Source organism: Chrysemys picta, chromosome 2 (genome assembly GCF_011386835.1).
Source record: "Chrysemys picta bellii isolate R12L10 chromosome 2, ASM1138683v2, whole genome shotgun sequence".
In the NCBI taxonomy this organism is placed as follows: domain Eukaryota; kingdom Metazoa; phylum Chordata; order Testudines; family Emydidae; genus Chrysemys; species Chrysemys picta.
Genome location: NC_088792.1, coordinates 60,035,912 through 60,054,010, shown reverse-complemented (window position 1 = coordinate 60,054,010; position 18,099 = coordinate 60,035,912). Strand labels below are relative to the sequence as shown.

At 45.3% G+C, this 18,099-nt stretch overlaps 1 protein-coding gene across 1 annotated transcript in view; it reads right to left on the bottom strand.

The window, feature by feature from the left end:
- The window catches only part of LOC112061733 (ATP-dependent translocase ABCB1-like), a 67,112-nt gene extending 53,913 nt beyond the window's left edge, over positions 1 to 13,199 (bottom strand). Inside the window, exons 1-2 of the mRNA XM_065583278.1 lie at positions 13,001 to 13,199; positions 914 to 1,020 (exon numbers count right to left, since the gene is read on the bottom strand). Coding sequence (XP_065439350.1) covers positions 914 to 962 — 49 coding nt within the window. The 5' untranslated portion in view covers positions 963 to 1,020; positions 13,001 to 13,199. The remainder of the gene's footprint in view (positions 1 to 913; positions 1,021 to 13,000) is intronic.
- Between the last annotated feature and the right edge of the window lie 4,900 nt (positions 13,200 to 18,099).

Below are 18,099 nucleotides of genomic sequence, written 5' to 3'. Positions count from 1 at the left end.
GCCTTAGAGTAGAACAGACATCTTATTATTTGTCGGTATTTCAGTAGTACCTACAGCCCTCAACCCTACTGTGCTATGACTATACAAACATAAGCAAAAAAAGAGGATCTCTGCCCAAAAGAGTTTATAATCAAGGAATAAGATGAGAAATAACAAGTGGATGAAAGAAACAGGCAGAGGAATCAGAACAGAATAGTGAGGTGACTGTGAACTATAGGATAAGATGGTCACAACACACCAGCTGTCTATCCTATCTCAACCTGAACTACAACTACTGTGTTTTCCATCACTAGTTTTTAGAACACCTTTGTAGAGACTTACAGGACACTATTATGTTTGTTTTGATTATAGAACAATTCAAATGCAGTTAACTGGTTCCTGACTCACATAGTGGAGGATTTGCACACTTAGGCCCCATTGCTGATGCATGTAAATAACTTTAGGCATGTGAGCAGCCACATTGAAACTCAATGGGACTTTTCATGTGCATAAATGCTCGCAGGATGGGAGCCTTAGTTATTGTTAAGTTAGAGTGCCTCACTAGGCACACCAAGGTCACTTAAGTTGGTAGTAATGCCACACAGAGCTACGCCCAGCCAGTTCTGTGACTAAGTTAAAAGAGAATACATGTATTCAGTGCTAGCTAAGAATATTTTCTGAATGCTGTTTCCTCCACATAGATTCCCCAAGAAGCGTCCATACTCGCTGGCTAAACACACCACAGAATAAAGCTTAATAGCCAGAGTAGCATGATTTATGGAGGACGATGGGAGGGCTGATCTGTTTTCCATAGAAATCCCTCATGGCTACTAGACAAGATTCAAAATGTGGCTTAGTTTTGTGGCAATGGAGTACATCCTTCCAACAACTAGCCTAACATTCAAAAGAAGAAACAACTAACCGAAAAACTTACTAGGATTAGGTGGTTCCTTTTCTGTGTAATTTATGAAATCATCCTTCATTGTGTTATTCTGTTGTATGGTTATTAGACTTGCAGAAGTAAATCACTTTGGGTAAAATCTGCATACACAAGGAAACAGCACAACCTTTCAGAGACAATAGCCATTCAAAGAGTTCACATTAAGATATGTTTATGTTTCTTTATTGTTTCCTTTCAACAACTTTTCCTAGGGAAGAAAAAATATTTATCATTACATACTACTTTTACATCAGGGTAAATTACTTTTCTAAAGAACTATGTTCATTTTTAAAAATTAGGACAACAATGCGGCCTGCTTCCTGGGGGTACTCAGGGCTGTGGCCACCTGCCCTTAGCACCAGAAAGCCTTGTCTGTGCCTGATGGGGGTCAGCTCCCCAACTCCAGTGGCCACAGGCAATACAAGCACTCCCCTCTAGGCCTAGGCAGGCCCTGCTGTCTCTTTACAGGTTAGCGATAGGCACATTCCAACCCCTGAGCTCTCCGACCATCTCCCTGCAATGTGAAGCCCCTGCTCCACTGCAAACTCACAGTATTTACAGATTTGCTGTTTGGAAAGGAACAAAACACCCCAGCTTACCAGTTCCAGCTCAGATCACCTCTTTGCTTAACACATGACACTTAGATACATTTATAGTGAAAACGAGCAAAAGTTTATTTAACGAAGTAGAGATGTAATCCCCCCTTTCAATGTTGGTTTAGAACCTGAATGCAGTGCAAACAGGAGAGGGGTACCTCACAGTTTTTGGACAGTTCCAAAGTTTCGGTCACCCTGGGCTCATTTTACTGAGCTGCTGGTAGGTTCCTGACTCCCCCTACTCATATGCTAAAGGATCTAACTACTTGGCCTTGCTTCCAGTGAGACAAGGGATAACCACACTAAGGCTGTGGCTACAGCACTTGAACTCACAAATAATTCAAACTCACACAAGCAAACACATTAAAAACAATAACTATAAACTTTATGTAAGGACGTGACCAAATAGAAATAGACAATCAGTGAAAATATTAAATTATTAAAATGATTAGAGATCAATAATGCTTTGTAATTACTATAGGCTCTGCCAAGAGGCATGGTAGGTCACGTGACCACACACTCTCTCAATGTTCCTAAACAAAAGTGTCTCTTCCCACACCCACACCCAGTTCTGTCTCTCCCCCACATCTCAGGTGGTGCATGTGGAGACATGTTGCAGGCCAGTAAGGAGATGCTGTTAGAAACACACCTTATTATACTGGGAATTGGCAGTGCAGGTCTTGATGATCCAGGTAGATGAAAATCCTTCCGCAGATGCAATGTGCCTTCATGGTGCAAAATTACAACCTAACTGCCCATATAACTCTAAGGGCTTGGCTACACTTGCGAATTAGAGCGCATGAAAGCAGCCACGGGTGCCCTCGCTCACTACCTGTCCACACTGGCAAGGCACGTAGAGCGCTCTGACTCAGCAGCTAGAGCACTCCTGGTACTCCACCTCGGTGAGTGGAATAACGTTTGATGCACCCCCACTGGAGCGCTGCGGCGCCAGTGTGAATGGGATGTTGCATTACTGCGCTCTGATCGGCCTCCGGAAACATCCCATAATTCCCTTAAGTCAAGTGGCCACTCTTCTCATTGTTTTGGAATCTCTACAGAAATGCGTATATGCCCTTTCAAAGCTCTGTTTCTGACAGCCGGTATGCTTACCTGTTCTGAGACAAAGCAACCATTACTGTGGAATGCTGGGGGTGGGGGGGAAGGGATGGTGTCTGCTGCTGTCTGAATTTACAAGACAGCATGCCCCAAAAACCCACTCTCTCCCCCCACATACATACAACACACTCCCTGTCACACTCCATCCTGCCCCCATTTGAAAAGCACGTTGCAGTCACGTGCATGCTGGGATAGCTGCCCATAATGCACCGCTCCCAATGCTGCTGCAAATGTGGCCACGCCAGTGTGCTTGAAGCTGTCCGTGTGGACAGACTGCAGCGCTTTCCCTACTGCGCTCTCCGAAGGCTGGTTTAACTCAAAGCACTCTACATTTGCAAGTGTACCATGATCTAATACAGGATACCTCCTCCGGTTCCATTTCTGGCTGAGTGGTGAGGAGACTGATTCAGGAAAGCAGGTCCTGCCTAGGGATCACTGGATATGGATTAACCGCCCACTCCCTTCTGACAGTGCTCACAGTCTTTAAAGCTTGGAACCCATGGGTTCTAAAATCCCGGATCTGGTGTGGGCTGGCTGCAGGACAGGCAGGCTGGAAGCAGTGAATGGCAGGAGAGACAGGCTGTCTCCTCGGGTCGCTGGCAGGCGGCGACAGGCGGATTGTCCCCTCCTGGGGCTTTTCTGCAGGCTGGGGTTACAAGTTAGGCCAGTTGCTGGGCCTGGAAGTGCTGTGCTGGCAGACTGCAGGCAGACCTGCTCTCCCCTCTGCTTCCCAATTGGTCTCTCCCACATGGCGGGAAAGCAAAGCTATTCATAGCCTTCCTCCTGCTTTCCCAGGCCTCCAGGACTCCCAGGGGGATTTAAAGTAGGGTTACCATACGTCCTCTTTTTCCCGGACATGTCCAGCTTTTCGGCAGTCAAACCCCGGTCCGGCGGGAATTGCCAAAAAGCCGAACATGTCCGGGAAAATGGCCGCTCTGCTCCTCCCCGACTCTTCGGCTCTGTTTAAGAGAAAGTGCCCAGCTGGGGGCGCAGGGTCCGGAGGCATAGGGGCTGCCTGAAGCCGGTAGCGCTCGGGCAGCTCGGCTCTGTTTAAGAGCCGAGCTGCCCGAGCGCTACCGGCTTCGGGCGGCCCCCGTGCCTCCGGACCCTGTGCCGCTGGAGCCCGGGAGGGGAAGTGCCCGGCTGGGGGCGCAGGGTCCGGAGGCATAGGGGCTGCCCAAAGCCCGAGCGCTACCGGCTTCACGGTTTGCCGGGCAGCCTCCAGAACCTGCGCCCCGGCTGGGCGCTTCCCCTCCCGGGCTCCAGCTGCGCTGGGGAAGCGCCAGCTGGGGGCGCAGGGTCTGGGGGCTGCCCGGCAAACCCTGAAGCCAGTAGCACTGGGGCAGCCCTTTCCGCCTGGCTGGGAGTGGGAGGGAGGAGGGGCGGAGTTGGGGCGGGGCTAGGGGTGGGGAAATGGGCAGGGCCAGGGACCGAGGAGGGTCCTCTTTTTTTATTTATGAGATATGGTAACCCTATTTAAAGGGCCAGGAGCTCCCGGCCGCCCCGCTACCGCCCTGGGCCCTTTAAATCACCGCCAGAGCCCCGCTGCCGGAGCCCTGGGGTACATCTGCTGAAGCCACTGCCCTTCATCCTGCCCTTTTTAGCTGTAAGATTCTGCGGTCTGCTTTTGACAGGGGTTAAAAAATGGCAAAGAGGGCGAATTGGAGGAGGGGGGTGGCCAGGGTGTGAGCAGGGGGTGGAAATGTACTGGTCATGGGGGTCAAGCAGCTGGAGGCAGCATTAGGAGAGGGGCTAAAGGGAAAATCAGGGATGGGGAGGAAGGCGAAGTTAAGCACAGGAGTGAGGCTCTGGCAGAGGGTGTCACAGGGCAAAACCCGGCACAGGCAGGGGCAGAGGGGTAGCAGTTACCCCAGTGACATTGCGACACCCGTGTTTGCAAAAATGGTGGGGGGGTAAAGGGGCTTTTTTTATTTCCCCTCTCACAGACAGCACCTCTCAGCATCGGCTTCCCAGGGTTGGGTTCTTACAGACACAGGCATACCAATGCAACTCCTCTTTGTCTGATCTAATCTACTGAGACTATGTCTACACTACATTGTCGCGGGTGCCAATGCTCCTGGTAATCCACCTCGATGACGGGATTAGCTCTGAGCACTGGGAGCCGAGCCTGTCCACACTAGTGCTTTAAAGTGCTCAAACTTGCTGCGCTTGGTGTGTGTGTGATTTTTCACACCCCTGAGCCAGCAAGTTAGAGCGCTTTAACTGCCAGCATAGTATCTGATTGCATAGAGTCTCCTAGCAGTTGTCTTATCTGTTTCATAGATTCATAGATTCTAGGACTGGAGGGGACCTCAAGAGGTCATCGAGTCCAGTCCCCTGCCCGCATGGCAGGACCAAATACCGTCTAGACCATCCCTGATAGACATTTATCTAACCTACTCTTAAATATCTCCAGAGATGGAGATTCCACAACCTCCCTAGGCAATTCATTCCAGTGTTTAATCACCCTGACAGTTAGGAACTTTTTCCTAATGTCCAACCTAGACCTCCCTTGCTGCAGTTTAAACCCATTGCTTCTGGTTCTATCCTTAGAGGCTAAGGTGAACAAGTTTTCTCCCTCCTCCTTATGACAAGTGATGGCAGAAGCCGGAAAAGCCGACGACCCTTCAGCCCTGGGGTATAGCTAGAAGATGCCCTCAGAGACACAAGATGCACTCCCCTCCCTGCTAATCCAGCCAGGTAGGCAGGGCTCTTCCCCTTGGCTTGGCAAGCACAAACCTGGTGTGTATATCCGTATTGTAGAAGACCTCTCAAACAAACCTGGCCCTGTGGTCCACTCTGTCCTGTGCTGTGTAGGGCTGGCTCCCACCTAGGGTGGGTCAAAGATCCAACTCCCTGAAGGATACTATCAGTATTCTCTGAGTCTGACAACTTACATACATCTACAAAATCACAGCCACCTCCTCACTTCCATCCCAAAGGGGTTTCCAGACCCACTCCATACCAGAGAGACCCCACTGCTGTCTGAGCTCTGCCCCACACCAGCCTCATCTGCTTCTGAGAGAATGGGCACTGAAGCAGCATCGCTGCTGTCCGCAGACATGGCCTCTGAGGTCTCAACACCAAGCCCGCTCTCCGAAGGTTCTTCCTGTGCCAGATGAGGGGCCGCATCGCTGCTGCTCTCCACTTCATTCTCCTCCGCCTCCATGCCCAATTTCCCTGGGTCCCTTAAGTGTGACCGGTGCAGCTGTTGCTGGGATTCCCTGAATTTTTAAATTTAATTTTTTCTTCTCATTTTAGAGCTGACTGAATTTCTAGCCTAGTGTCAAAACTTTGTTTTGAGTCAATCCACCAATGGGGATTGCATTTTTGGAACCGTTATTTTGCCTCTCAGTCTAGCCCTTAGTGTTTTTCCGCATGCCATTGTGTACAACTTAATTCTCAAATATTCAATAAAGGCAGTATATTATCTCCTATAACGTCTTTTTCCCTGGAAAAAAATCTATTGTAATTACTGCCATCATGGGTCAGACCAATAGTCCATCTAATCAAGTATCCTGTCTTGTGACAGTGACCAATGCCAGGTGCTAATTTGGGAATGATCAGTCCAGGCAATGACTCACTGAACCATCCCATTGTCCACTCCCAGAATCAGAGCCAGAGCAACCCATTAAGCGACCTAGGCGGTCGCCTAGGGCACTACAATTTGGGGGGCGGCGACCGCGGTGGTATTTTGGTGGCGGGACCTTCCACCACCTCTGTGGGGGGGCGGCGGCAATTCAGGGCGGGACCTTCCACCCCCTAGGGCGGCAGAAAAGCCAGCGGCGCTCCTGCCCAGCATGAGTTATACACCCTCGAGTCAAGAAATTTTAATAAATAAATGATATCTTTTTATGTGCCTCTTTGTTCTTGAGCCTGTAGGGTGCAGTAAGGCCAGTTCCAATGCCTTGAGCCTAAGCACCTGAATGAATCTTAGTCTACCCTCATACAGTTCCTGTTACCTCTCCCAAACATTTAATATACACAAGGCCATATCTACACTTTAAGTGTGGGTTAACTCAACTGATGTCAGCATAGAGTCACTACGTCACTTGTGTGCATGCCTCCTGGACTCCTTGTCTCAGCAGTCAGGGTACTCACCAGAAGCACTTGTATAAAGTTAGAGTGAGGTGCACCAGAAATAGCTATCCCACTGTATTTTGAGAAGCTTTGTTTTGGCAATGTATGCTGGGTACCAAACAGGTGAGATGGGGTGGTTGTGGCCATGGGATCCAACTTCTTATAATGCATTGTTAACCATTCACTAGTTTTATATGTATCCCATACATAAATGTATACATAATGTTTACACCTTTTTTTATAAACCCACTAACCTGCCTGGCCCTCCTCACTGTCTGCCATCTCACACAGAATCATGGAACTTGCATGGCTCTGCACTATTGTCATGAGCGTTTGCACCCAAAGGTGCATGCTCCTTTACTGTTTGCAGATCAACAAACATACATGTGGGGTGTGACATTATACTCTACATTCTTTATGAAAATATGCTTATGATATGGATATGACATAGCTAATATATACTTTATGCAAGATGGCTGATGTAGGGTATCATTGCAAAATTCAAGACCTATTGACTGTGTTTATCCAACCTGTATGCATGTAACATTTTTATCTGAGGCTTGAAATATTGAGCATGCCTCTGTATTTCAAATGTGTCTCTGTATTTCAAATGAAGTAAAAATCTTAAGTGAATCAGCATGTTCCATAGAATCTCTATGGATAGTAATTTCATGCTCTAATAAGAACATAACATGAGGGATCTATTATCGACCACCTGACCAGAACAGTGATAGTGACGATGAAATGCTGAGGGAGATTAGAGAGGTGATCAAAATTAAGAACTCAATAATAATTGGGGGGGGGGGTTCAATTATTCCCATATTGACTGGGAACATGTCACCTCAGGACGAAATGCAGAAACAACATTTCTCGATACTTTAAAGGACTGCTTCTTGGAGTAGGTGGTACAGGAACGCACAAGGGAAGAGGCAATTCTCGATTTAGTCCTGAGTGGAGCGTAGGATATGGTCCAAGACATAACTATAACAGGACCGCTTGGAAATAGTGACCATAATATAATAACTTTTAACATTGCTGTGGTGGGAAGAACACCTCAACAGCCCACCACTGTGGCATTTAATTTCATAAAGGGGAACTATGCAAAAATGAGGGGGTTAGTTAAACAGAAATTAAAAGGTACAGTGACTAGAGTGAAATCCCTGCAAGCTGCATGGACACTTTTCAAAAGACACCATAATAGAGGCCCAACTGAAATGTATACCCCAAATTAAAAAACACAGTAAAAGAACTAAAAAAGAGCCACTGTGGCTTAACAACCACGTAAAAGAAGCAGTGAGATAAAAAAGTATCTTTTTAAAAGTGGAAGTCAGTTCTAGTCTGGTAAATAGAAAGGAGCATAAACACTGCCAAATTAAGTGTAAAAATGTAATAAGAAAAGCCAAAAAGGAGTTTGAAGAACAGCTAGCCAAAAACTCAAAAGGTAATAACAAAATGTTTTAAGTACATCAGAAGCAGTAAGACTGCTAAACCATCAGTGGGGCCCCTGGACGATCGAGTTACAAAAGGAGCACTTAAAGACAATGAAGTCATTGCAGAGAAACTAAATGTATTCTTTGTTTCAGTCTTCACAGCTGAGGATGTTAGAGAGATTCCCAAACCTGAGCCGGCTTTTGTAGGTGACAGATCTGAGGAATTGTCACAGATTGACATGTCACTACAGGAGGTTTGGGAATTAATTGATAAATTTAACAATAACAAGTCACTAGGACCAGATGACATTGACCCAAGAGTTCTGAAAGAACTCAAATGTGAAATTGCAGAACTACTAACTATGGTTTGTAACCTGTCCTTTAAATCAGCTTCTGTCCCCAATGACTGGAAGATAGCTAATGTAATGCCAATATTTAAAAAGAGGTGATCCTGGCAATTACAGACCGGTAAGTCTAACATCAGTACCGGGCAAATTAGTTGAAACAATCGTAAAGAATAAAATTATCAGACACATAGAAGAGCATAAATTGTTGGGCAAAAGTCAACATGGTTTCTGTAAAGGGAAATTGTGACTTACTAATCTATTAGAGTTCTTTGAAGGGGTCAGCAAACATGTGGACAAGGGGGATCCAGTGGACATAGTGTACTTAGATTTCCAGAAAGCCTTTGACAAGGTCCCTCACCAAAGGCTCTTACGTAAATTAAGTTGTCATGGGATAAGAAGGAAGATCCTTTCAAGGATTGAGAACTGGTTAAAAGACAGGGAACAAAGGGTAGGAATAAATTATAAATTTTCAGAATGGAGAGGGTTAACTAATGGTGTTCCCCAAGGGTCAGTCCTAGGACCAATCCTATTAAACTTAGTCATAAATGATCTGGAGAGAGGGGTAAAAAGTGAGGTGGCAAAGTTTGCAGATGATACTAAACTGCTCAAGATAGTTAAGACCAAAGCAGACTGAAGAACTTCAAAAAGATCTCACAAAATTAAGTGATTGGGCAACAAAATGGCAAATGAAATTTAATGTGGATAAATGTAAAGTAATGCACACTGGGAAAAATAATCCCAACTATACATACAATATGGAGGGGGCTAATTTAGCTACAACTAATCAGGAAAAGGTCTTGGAGTCATTGTGGATAGTTCTCTGAAGACGGCCACGGAGTGTACAGCAGCAGTCAAAAAAGCAAACAGGATGTTAGGAATCATTAAAAAGAGGATAGAGCATAAGATGGAGAATATCTTATTGCCCTTGTATAAATCCATGGTACGCCCACATCTTGAATACTGCGTACAGATGTGGTCTCCTCATCTCAAAAAAGATATACTGACATTAGAAAAGGTTCAGAGAAGGGCAACTAAAATGATTAGGGGTTTGGAACGGGTCCCATATGAGGAGAGATTAAAGAGGCTAGGACTTTTCAGCTTGGAAAAGAGGAGACTAAGGGGGGATATAATAGAGGTATATAAAATCATGAATGATGTGGAGAAAGTGAATAAGGAAAAGTTATTTAATTGTTCCCATAATATAAGAACTAGGGGCCACCAAATGAAATTAATGGGCAGCAGGTTTAAAACAAATAAAAGGAAGTTCTTCTTCACACAGTGCACAGTCAACTTGTGGAACTCCTTGCCTGAGGAGGTTGTGAAGGCTAGGACTGTAACAGGGTTTAAAAGAGAACTGGATAAATTCATGGAGGTTAAGTCCATTAATGGCTATTAGCCAGGATGGGTAAGGAATGGTGTCCCTAGCCTCTGTTTGTCAGAGGGTGGTGATGGACGTCATGAGAGATATCACTTGATCATTACCTGTTAGGTTCACTCCCTCTGGGGCACCTGACATTGGCCATTGTCAGTAGACAGGATACTGGGCTGGATGGACCTTTGGTCTGACCCAGTACAGCCATTCTTATGTTCTTATGCTCTGTTAGATGAGGCCAGACAATGTTAATGGCTTATTGAAGGAATGCACAAACACATAAAGATTACCCCAGGAACTGTGTGCAATAGGAACCTCTGAATGATAGTGCTATACAAAGGCCATCGGATGTAGCTAACTGCTACAGAGAGCAGTCTCACGTACCTACGCTGTGAGAAACTGCTATCCGTAGGAATTAGCTTCATCAGATTGCAGTGTTACAGGTCTCCCATGACCTTCTCATAAACAAATGATGGAAATGCAACCTAGATGGAGCTAAAATAAGATGGGTGCAAAACTAGTTGGAAAACAGTTCCGACAGTAGTTATCAGTGATTCACAGGCTGAAAGGGCTGAGTCAGGCTGAAAGGGCATAACACATGGGTCTCTCTAAGGATCAGTTCTAGATAAGTTTCTAGTCAAAATCTGAATCAGTGATTGAGATAATGGCATAGAGAGTACAAGTATAAAGTTCATGAATGATAACAAGCTGCACACATAGTAAATGGGAAATGACTTCCTAGGAAGGACGACTGCGGAAAGAGGTCTGGGGGTCATAGTGGACCACAAGCTGGATACGAGTACTGTGGAAAGGGATGTATTCCAAAAAAACAGAACATCACTCTGGGATATCCACTCTACTCTGCGCTGATTAGGTCTCAACTGTAGTAAAAATTGGAGAGAGTCCAGAGAAGGGGGAAAAAACTAAGGTCTAGAAAACATGACCTATGAGGGAAGTAGCATCTTTTTACAAAATAGGGTTACCATTCGTCCGGATCCCCCCAGACATGTCCGGCTTTTTGAGCTAAAAATAGTGTCCGGGGGGAATCTGTAAATGTCCAGACTTCGCCCCAACCCCCGCAGAGCGTGCGGGGCTAACAGGGCAGCCGGCCGGATGGTGCCACTTACATGGGGCTCCGACAGCCAGAGAGAGCCCCTCCTCCACTTCCCCCTCCTCTCCCCTGCAGCTGAGAGCACTCCCTTCCTCCCTCCCTGCATTCAGAGATCGCCTCCGGCAGTCTGGAACTCCTCCCCCGCTCCTCCTCCACTGCTGCCCAGCCTGCCAGGACCTTCCTGAGCAAGCTTACAGAGACGTTAGACGAAGGCCAACAATAAGGAGGCTAGGGGGTCGGAGAAGGGGCAGGGAGGTTTTGGATGGGGCAGTCAAGAGACCAGGGGTCGGAAGTTCGAGGGGGGCTTGGATAAGGTTTTGGGCAGTCAGGGTACAGGTAGGGGGTAGGGTCCTGGGGGGCAGTTGGGGGGGGGTCTTAGGAGGGGGCAGTCAGGGGACAAGGAGTGGGAGGGGGGTTGGGAGTTCTGGGAGCGGGGCTGTCAGGGGGCAGGAGTGGGGAGAGGGATCGGAGCAGTCAGGGGACAGGAAGAAGAGGGGTTTAAATGGGTCGGGAGTTCGGGGGGGGCTGTCAGGGGGTGGAGAGTGGTTGGATGGGGCGTGGGAGTCCCAGGGGTCTGTCTGGGGGTGGGGGGGTGGATAAGGGTTGGGGCAGTCAGGGTACAGGTAGGGGGTAGAGTCCTAGGGGGCCAGTTAAGATGCGGGGAGGATCTCAGGAGGGGGCAGTCAGGGGACAAGAAGCAGGGAGGCTTAGGTAGGGGGTGGAGTCCTGGGGGACAGTTGGGGCACAGGTCCCAGGAGGGGGCAGTCAGGGGACAAGGAGCAGGGGGAGGGTTAATGGTTCTGAGGGGGGGAAGGGAAGGGGCAGGGCGGGGCTAGGGCAGGATGGGGGCAGGGCTCCACCGTCCTCTTTTTTGCTTACTGAAATATGGTAACCCTATACAAAAGCTGTTTCTTACAACCTATACATATAAATAACTGCTACAGATAGCACATTTCTACACGTAGCAATTTCACATACATTCTAGTGCAAGAAACTGCTACCCGTAGGCATTTGCTACATCAGGTAGCAGTTTACTACAATAGCAGTTTCTTATAATCCATTACCCAGGTCCGGCTCCAGGCACCAGCCGAGCAAGCTGGTGCTTGGGGCGGCAGATTGTTGGAGGCGGCATTCCGCCCAATCCTAGGGCAGCAGGGCCGCTTCTTGCTTGTGTGTTTGTTTGTTGCGCCTCTGGCGGCCCTGTAGGGGGCGGCGGCGGGGAGGACGGGAGCGCCCTGCAGCAAGCCCGGCAGTCCGCGTCCTTCCCTCCCAGACTACCGGAGCGGCGCGGAGCCTCCCGGCAGGCAGCACACCGGTCGGGGCCGCGTGGTAGCGCCCCGCTGAAGCCCTGGCCGCCCCCCTTTTCTCGTCCCCGCCCCAGCTAGCCGGGCACGTCTGCAGCGCAGGGAGTCTCCCTGCACCTGGCTCCTGCCGCGCCGCAGGTTTTTTTTTTTTTTTTTTTTTTGCTTGGGGCGGCCAAAAAGCCAATAGCAGTTTCTTATAATCCATTTCCTATCGGTAACTGCTACCAGTAGCACAGTCCTACCCAGAGCAGTTTAATACACTACACCGGTCTCGTCCCGGATAGGCTCGGATCCCGTTACTTTCACCTCCGCCCCCCGCAGTGGCCACGATCCCTTTGCTTTCAGTCCCAGCGGCCAGGGCTCCCTTGGTGCGTGTCCCTCCGAGCTGCCATTGGCCATGGAGCGCGCAGCCCCCAGAGACGCGGCCCCGCTCCTGCCGGGGAAGGTGCCCCGCTGCCCGCGTGCGGCGGCCGGGGAGCGCCGCTGAGCCCCCGTGGGAGGAGAGCGAGGAGCGCGGAGGGGCTGGGCGGGGGCTTTGCTCGGACACGCCGCTGGCGCCAGAGCGGCTGGAGCTTCCCCATCGCTCAGCCCTGGGCCGACCCCAGGCGGCTCCTGCCCGGGGCGGGGGGTGTGACTGTGGGGGCAGCTCGGTAAAGCCTGTCTCGGGGGATGGGAGAGATTCCGCAGCAGGAGACTGGCCCCGTCCCAGCGGTTCTGAGCCTCACCTGCCCGCTGCTCCCAGAGCGGGTGTGACTGCGGAGTGCCCACACCTGCCTTCACTCCCTAACCAAGGCAGAGTCCCCGGTGTGGTGTGTCCCAGACGCTGCTCTTCCGAAACCTCAGTGCCCGCGTTACCCTGCCCTTTATAAACAGCAGGCTGCTTCCCGCCGCCCAGTTTTCAGCTACCTTGTTTCCCTTCCTCCACATACCGAAGGATCAGGTTTCAAAGTAATGCTCTGGGGCCCCCTTTCCACATCTCCTATCAGTGATTCCTTCCCCACAGTTACCCCCCGCCCAAAAGAAGAAAACCATGTCTGGTGAAGACAAGCCGCTCTGGGGACCAGAAATGGGTAAAAGGACTAAAGCCTCCAATTGTGGTTCTTTCCTGCTTAAATGAGTTTAAATGTCTCCTAAGAAGTTCAGAGAGTTGATTCAGAAAAACATCTCAAAGCTCAGATTCTTCACCACACTTGTAGGGACGTCTATCAGTTACTATAGGAAAACTTATGCAGATCTTACAGTACCCTGGGACTCCCCACCCCTTTCCACTGTGCAAAAACAAAATCCGATAATTATCTTCCCATCCATCTGGGTGCTGATATCATCCTCATCATGCTGGAATCTGAGTGCCCAAGGTTTTTGGAAAGTCAGGGAAACCAGTGGTAGTTTTGCCTGATTAAGGTGTTCAGGCCTGGGCCCTGGGTGATGATTCCTCTTTTCATTTCCTTCCCCCCCCCCCCCCCCCCCAAGGTTCAGGGTAAAATGATACAATTCCCTTTGAAAGAAAAGGCAACGTTTCCCATCGCTTTCTTCACCCCCCCCCCACACCATTACCTTTGACTTCAATATTGCTCAAAACCCTACACCTCATGTCTGTTTATTTCTAGGGCCCCGCGCTCTCATTACAATTACATTATTTTTTTAAGCTAGGCATTGTACAATACACATTGTGACAGGGACTGATTCTTCCTAAGAGTTTATTAACTCCTTGGCTTCCATAGCTCAGATGTCTGTGTCTATAGATTAGCAGGGGGCAAAGGTGAGAAGCACAAATACATGATTGTCCCAAGCCCCAAACTGTGTTAATCCCATGGAGTCAATGGAATTTTTGTCATTTCAGTGGGAACAGGAACAACTCCTGCATCCGCACTAGGAGCGTTTTGCAGGTGTAGTATACTGGTATAGCTTTACTGGCAAAGACTTTTCAAGAGTAGACCTGGCCATAGGTTTAGTTGTGCTCATGGTTGAAGTCAGATACCATAGCAATGAATGCCATATAACAATATAAGCAGAATTAAATGGGAAAGTCTTGATCAAAAGTTTGAATATGCTGAGCACCCACAACTCTTATTTGAAATCTCGAGGAGTTGTTGGGTGCTTAGCACATCAGAAAATTAGGCCATTTTACTATTATAGTAGAACCATGATTTTATGACCACCAATCTGACGAACAACCAGTTACAGGAATCATTTCTCCCCCCCCCCCCCCCCCCCGACTGGGGGAGGAAGTAGAAAATCACAGCATGAATGTGATCCGATGAAGAACAAGTTGACATCCCTTCACATTTTGAGGCCTTCTTCAGTGTGTTGGAAAATGTTTTGCTGTGGTTTGAAGGACAAGAAGAAAGTGATGCAGTGCACCATGCTGCAACTCACACTGTACCTACTGTCAGTTCGAGATATTCAATTTTATGAACTTTTCAATGTTATGAATTCCTCAGTCCCCAATTAGTTTGTCAAACAGAGGTTCTGCTCTTTTTGTGTGTGGACGCCCCAGCCAAGACTGGAGCCACATTGTGCTAAGCATTGTAAATATACGTTGTTCAACATTATCAAAATGCTTTTCCCCGCAAAATAAAATGTTGTCAAGGTTGACACAGTCCCACAGAAAGTTTAGATTTTGATGAAATGGCATTTTATGATGGGAAAATGTTCTACCTGAAAATTTTTGACCAGCTGTTAATAAGCAATTTTAAAAAATAAAGAACAGGGAAGCAAAGGGAAAGTGAGAGAAGGAGAAAGGGAAGAGTTGGCAAATAATTCCTGCAGTAACCCAATGAGATATAAGGGCCACACTTATCACTTGGTAGAAGACCAGGGAAAGTCAAAGCAAATTGCATTATTTTTTTAAACCTCCTTTATAAGTAAAAGATGACCACAATTATTTAAAAGTTGAACAGAACTGATAGTAGTGGACTGAAATAAATGCATTGGTAACTAGAACGGACATAAGCTTTTAAATACAGCTTCAGTATTTAACTGTTGTGGAAGAAACAAACTTTATTTTTAGGTTGGAAGCAATAAAATTAGAGAGAGCTTTATTTAGGACATGCAATTGTAAAGGAAGAACGTAGCTGACAGAGAGCATTTTTGTTTTAGTTTTTTTAAAGTACAAGCAATATTACACAAGCATTTATATATTTTAGTGACATGTATTAATTAAAAACATTCGTAGTTTGCTAATGTTATGTTTTGCTTATTTTTGTATTTTTTATTTTTGTTTTTAAATATTGCTATTTTAAGGCTGGGTTACATTGATTATTTTGCTGTTTTTATTTTCTTTTGACGTGAGCTTTGCTTTTATAGGTTCTGCGATATTAGGCTAAGACTTAGCTTAATATTTGCTTTGTTTTTGATACTTAAATGGCAACATAACCCCCCCCCTTTTTTTTTTTGCTTTTGCACTCCCCCTTTTGTGCTTTTTTTAGCATAACTAACATTTTTAAAATTTTAATTGCTTTGTATTTTGCTTTGTATTTTTGTTTTTAGTTTAGGAGGATTAGAATTAGCCTTATAAGTTTTAACTGGATATAACAATAATGCATGATTAGTATGAACATGAAAGGCATTTTTGTTATTACATTTATTACAACAACAATGACATATTTTTAGACTAAATAAAAGCAATACACCCATTAGTGTTTTTATTGTAATAATATGCTGGGGTTGTTTTACTGCCTTAGTTATATAGCACATTATACATATATAATGTACATTATAATTAGTACATAAAGTAAACACTTTATGGGCTGTATGGAAAGCATGTTTTTTTATTTAATATATATTTTGAAGCACATGGATTTGACCCTGCAAGTTAGAAATTTTTTGAACCTTTGGTAAGAGTAAGCGCAAATTTTGTAACTGGTTAGATATTAAAGTAGTTCAATTAAAAGATTTTGATACCTACGGTTTGATTTTAGGACTTGTTTGCAGGCCAATAAATAATGTGATTTTTCGCAGTTATGGTGAAATTTTTTAGATATTATGGTGAATTATTTAATTTTACATGCATTTTTTTTAAGGGCTTGGCAGGATTTGGTATGTGGGAGCCTACACCTCTCCTATCGGCCCATATGCTTGGAAGGAGCACTGCGAGTACTTGCACATTTATTTTGAAAATTTTTAAGTATGTTTTTATGGCCACAAATTAGATGGCATTTTTGAAGTACTAGTCAGGGCAGTGGGCCACGCTTGCTGCTTGAGATTATTTTGAATGGCCATTAGTTGGTCATTTAGGAAATTTTGAATTTTTGAACATGCTAGATTTTATTGCAATTTTTTTTGCCTTAGTGATTTTTAATATTATTTTTGTTAACAGCTTTTGGGTTATTAAACTAAGGGCAGAAATAACATGTAATTTACAAACTGTAGCTTGCACTTGGGTTAGCTGTCCTTTAGTAATAAGACCAGTGGCTTTTTTTAGTTGCTTTAATTTTGTATTATCTTGTTGGCCCTTAAGAATATTTCAAATTGCTGCTGCACTATTTGCACCATTTTATACGTGGTTAGCTAAGCTTTTTTTTTTTTTTTTAGAGGAGACCTGGGCTTTTTGCTGTGCTAGCCAAATAGCAGCCCCTTTGAGTAATTTAGATACATGAAAGTCATTTGAAAGATGTGTAGGGGCAGGGTAAATTTTACAGTTTTTAATGTGGCATTAATTATTGTTATTTGATATTTTAGTATATTTTGGGGGGGATAGCATTATATTATATTTATTGTTTAAATATTTTTAGGTACTTTTGAGAGGCATTAACATTAATAGCATAGGAAGGGGTATTTTGTAATATGGTACAGGTTAAATTATTAGTTACTGGGATTATTTTAGTACATGTAAAATATTTAGTAGCAGAACATACTCTTTGAGTATGAGTTTGATTATTTATTAATTGGGTAACCAAAACAATAAGGACTTTTTTTTATATACTATAGACTTTTTGTTTGGCCATTCTATTAACCCCATTATAAAACTTTAATTTTAAATTTTTGAAGCTTATTTGTAGTGATGTTATATATTTTTATTTGTTTTGATTAGTTTTTTTTCTATTTAATTGTTTGCTTATATGGGATATTTTTATAAACAATATTTAAATAAATTATCAATGTGTGAAGGCTTTGGCCATTGGGTTTTATTAGATATATGGCATTGTTTGTATTTGGATGTACTACAGGGGTAATAGTGTAATGGAGGAGATGGCGGGAGTAGTGGCAACAAGGTGCCTTTGGTATTTGTTATTTAAAATTTAATTAGGGAGGGCAATACATGCTGAAGGTACTTATTTAAAAACACAGGCCGCAGCCTGTAGAATAAACCCCAAAATTTAATTAATACCACATTCCTAAGCACGGGTTTTACAAGGTTTTTTTTTTGCCAGTGTATAATTTTTTGTTTTTTTTTTTATTAGGGTTAGTTAATAATATTTTTTGTAGTTAGGAATTTTTGGACTTTGGCAATTTTAGCGGAGTGAGGTTTTTTTTGTTTTTTGTTTTTTAAAGCAGTTGTGGCTTAGCATTATAAAGAGGAGAGGTCACCAGCACATTACCCTGTAGTGCTTTGGTTTTTGTAGCAAATACTGAATTCAGGTTAGCTTTGTCAGTGGACAAGGGAAAGGTTACTAGCACATTACCTTGTTTTTCTCTTTTGCTGTTTAGAAGGAAAAGAAATATTAGAAGGAGAGACAGGCTGATTAATAGTAGGAGTGGAATTATTTTGAAGCGGAGGGGTTTTTTTTTTGCAGTGAGAAACATGGGTCCAGGCAGTTAGTTTTTGGCACTTTAAAGTGGTTTTGGTAGTTAGCAGGACTTGGTAAGGGCCTTTTTAGCGTGG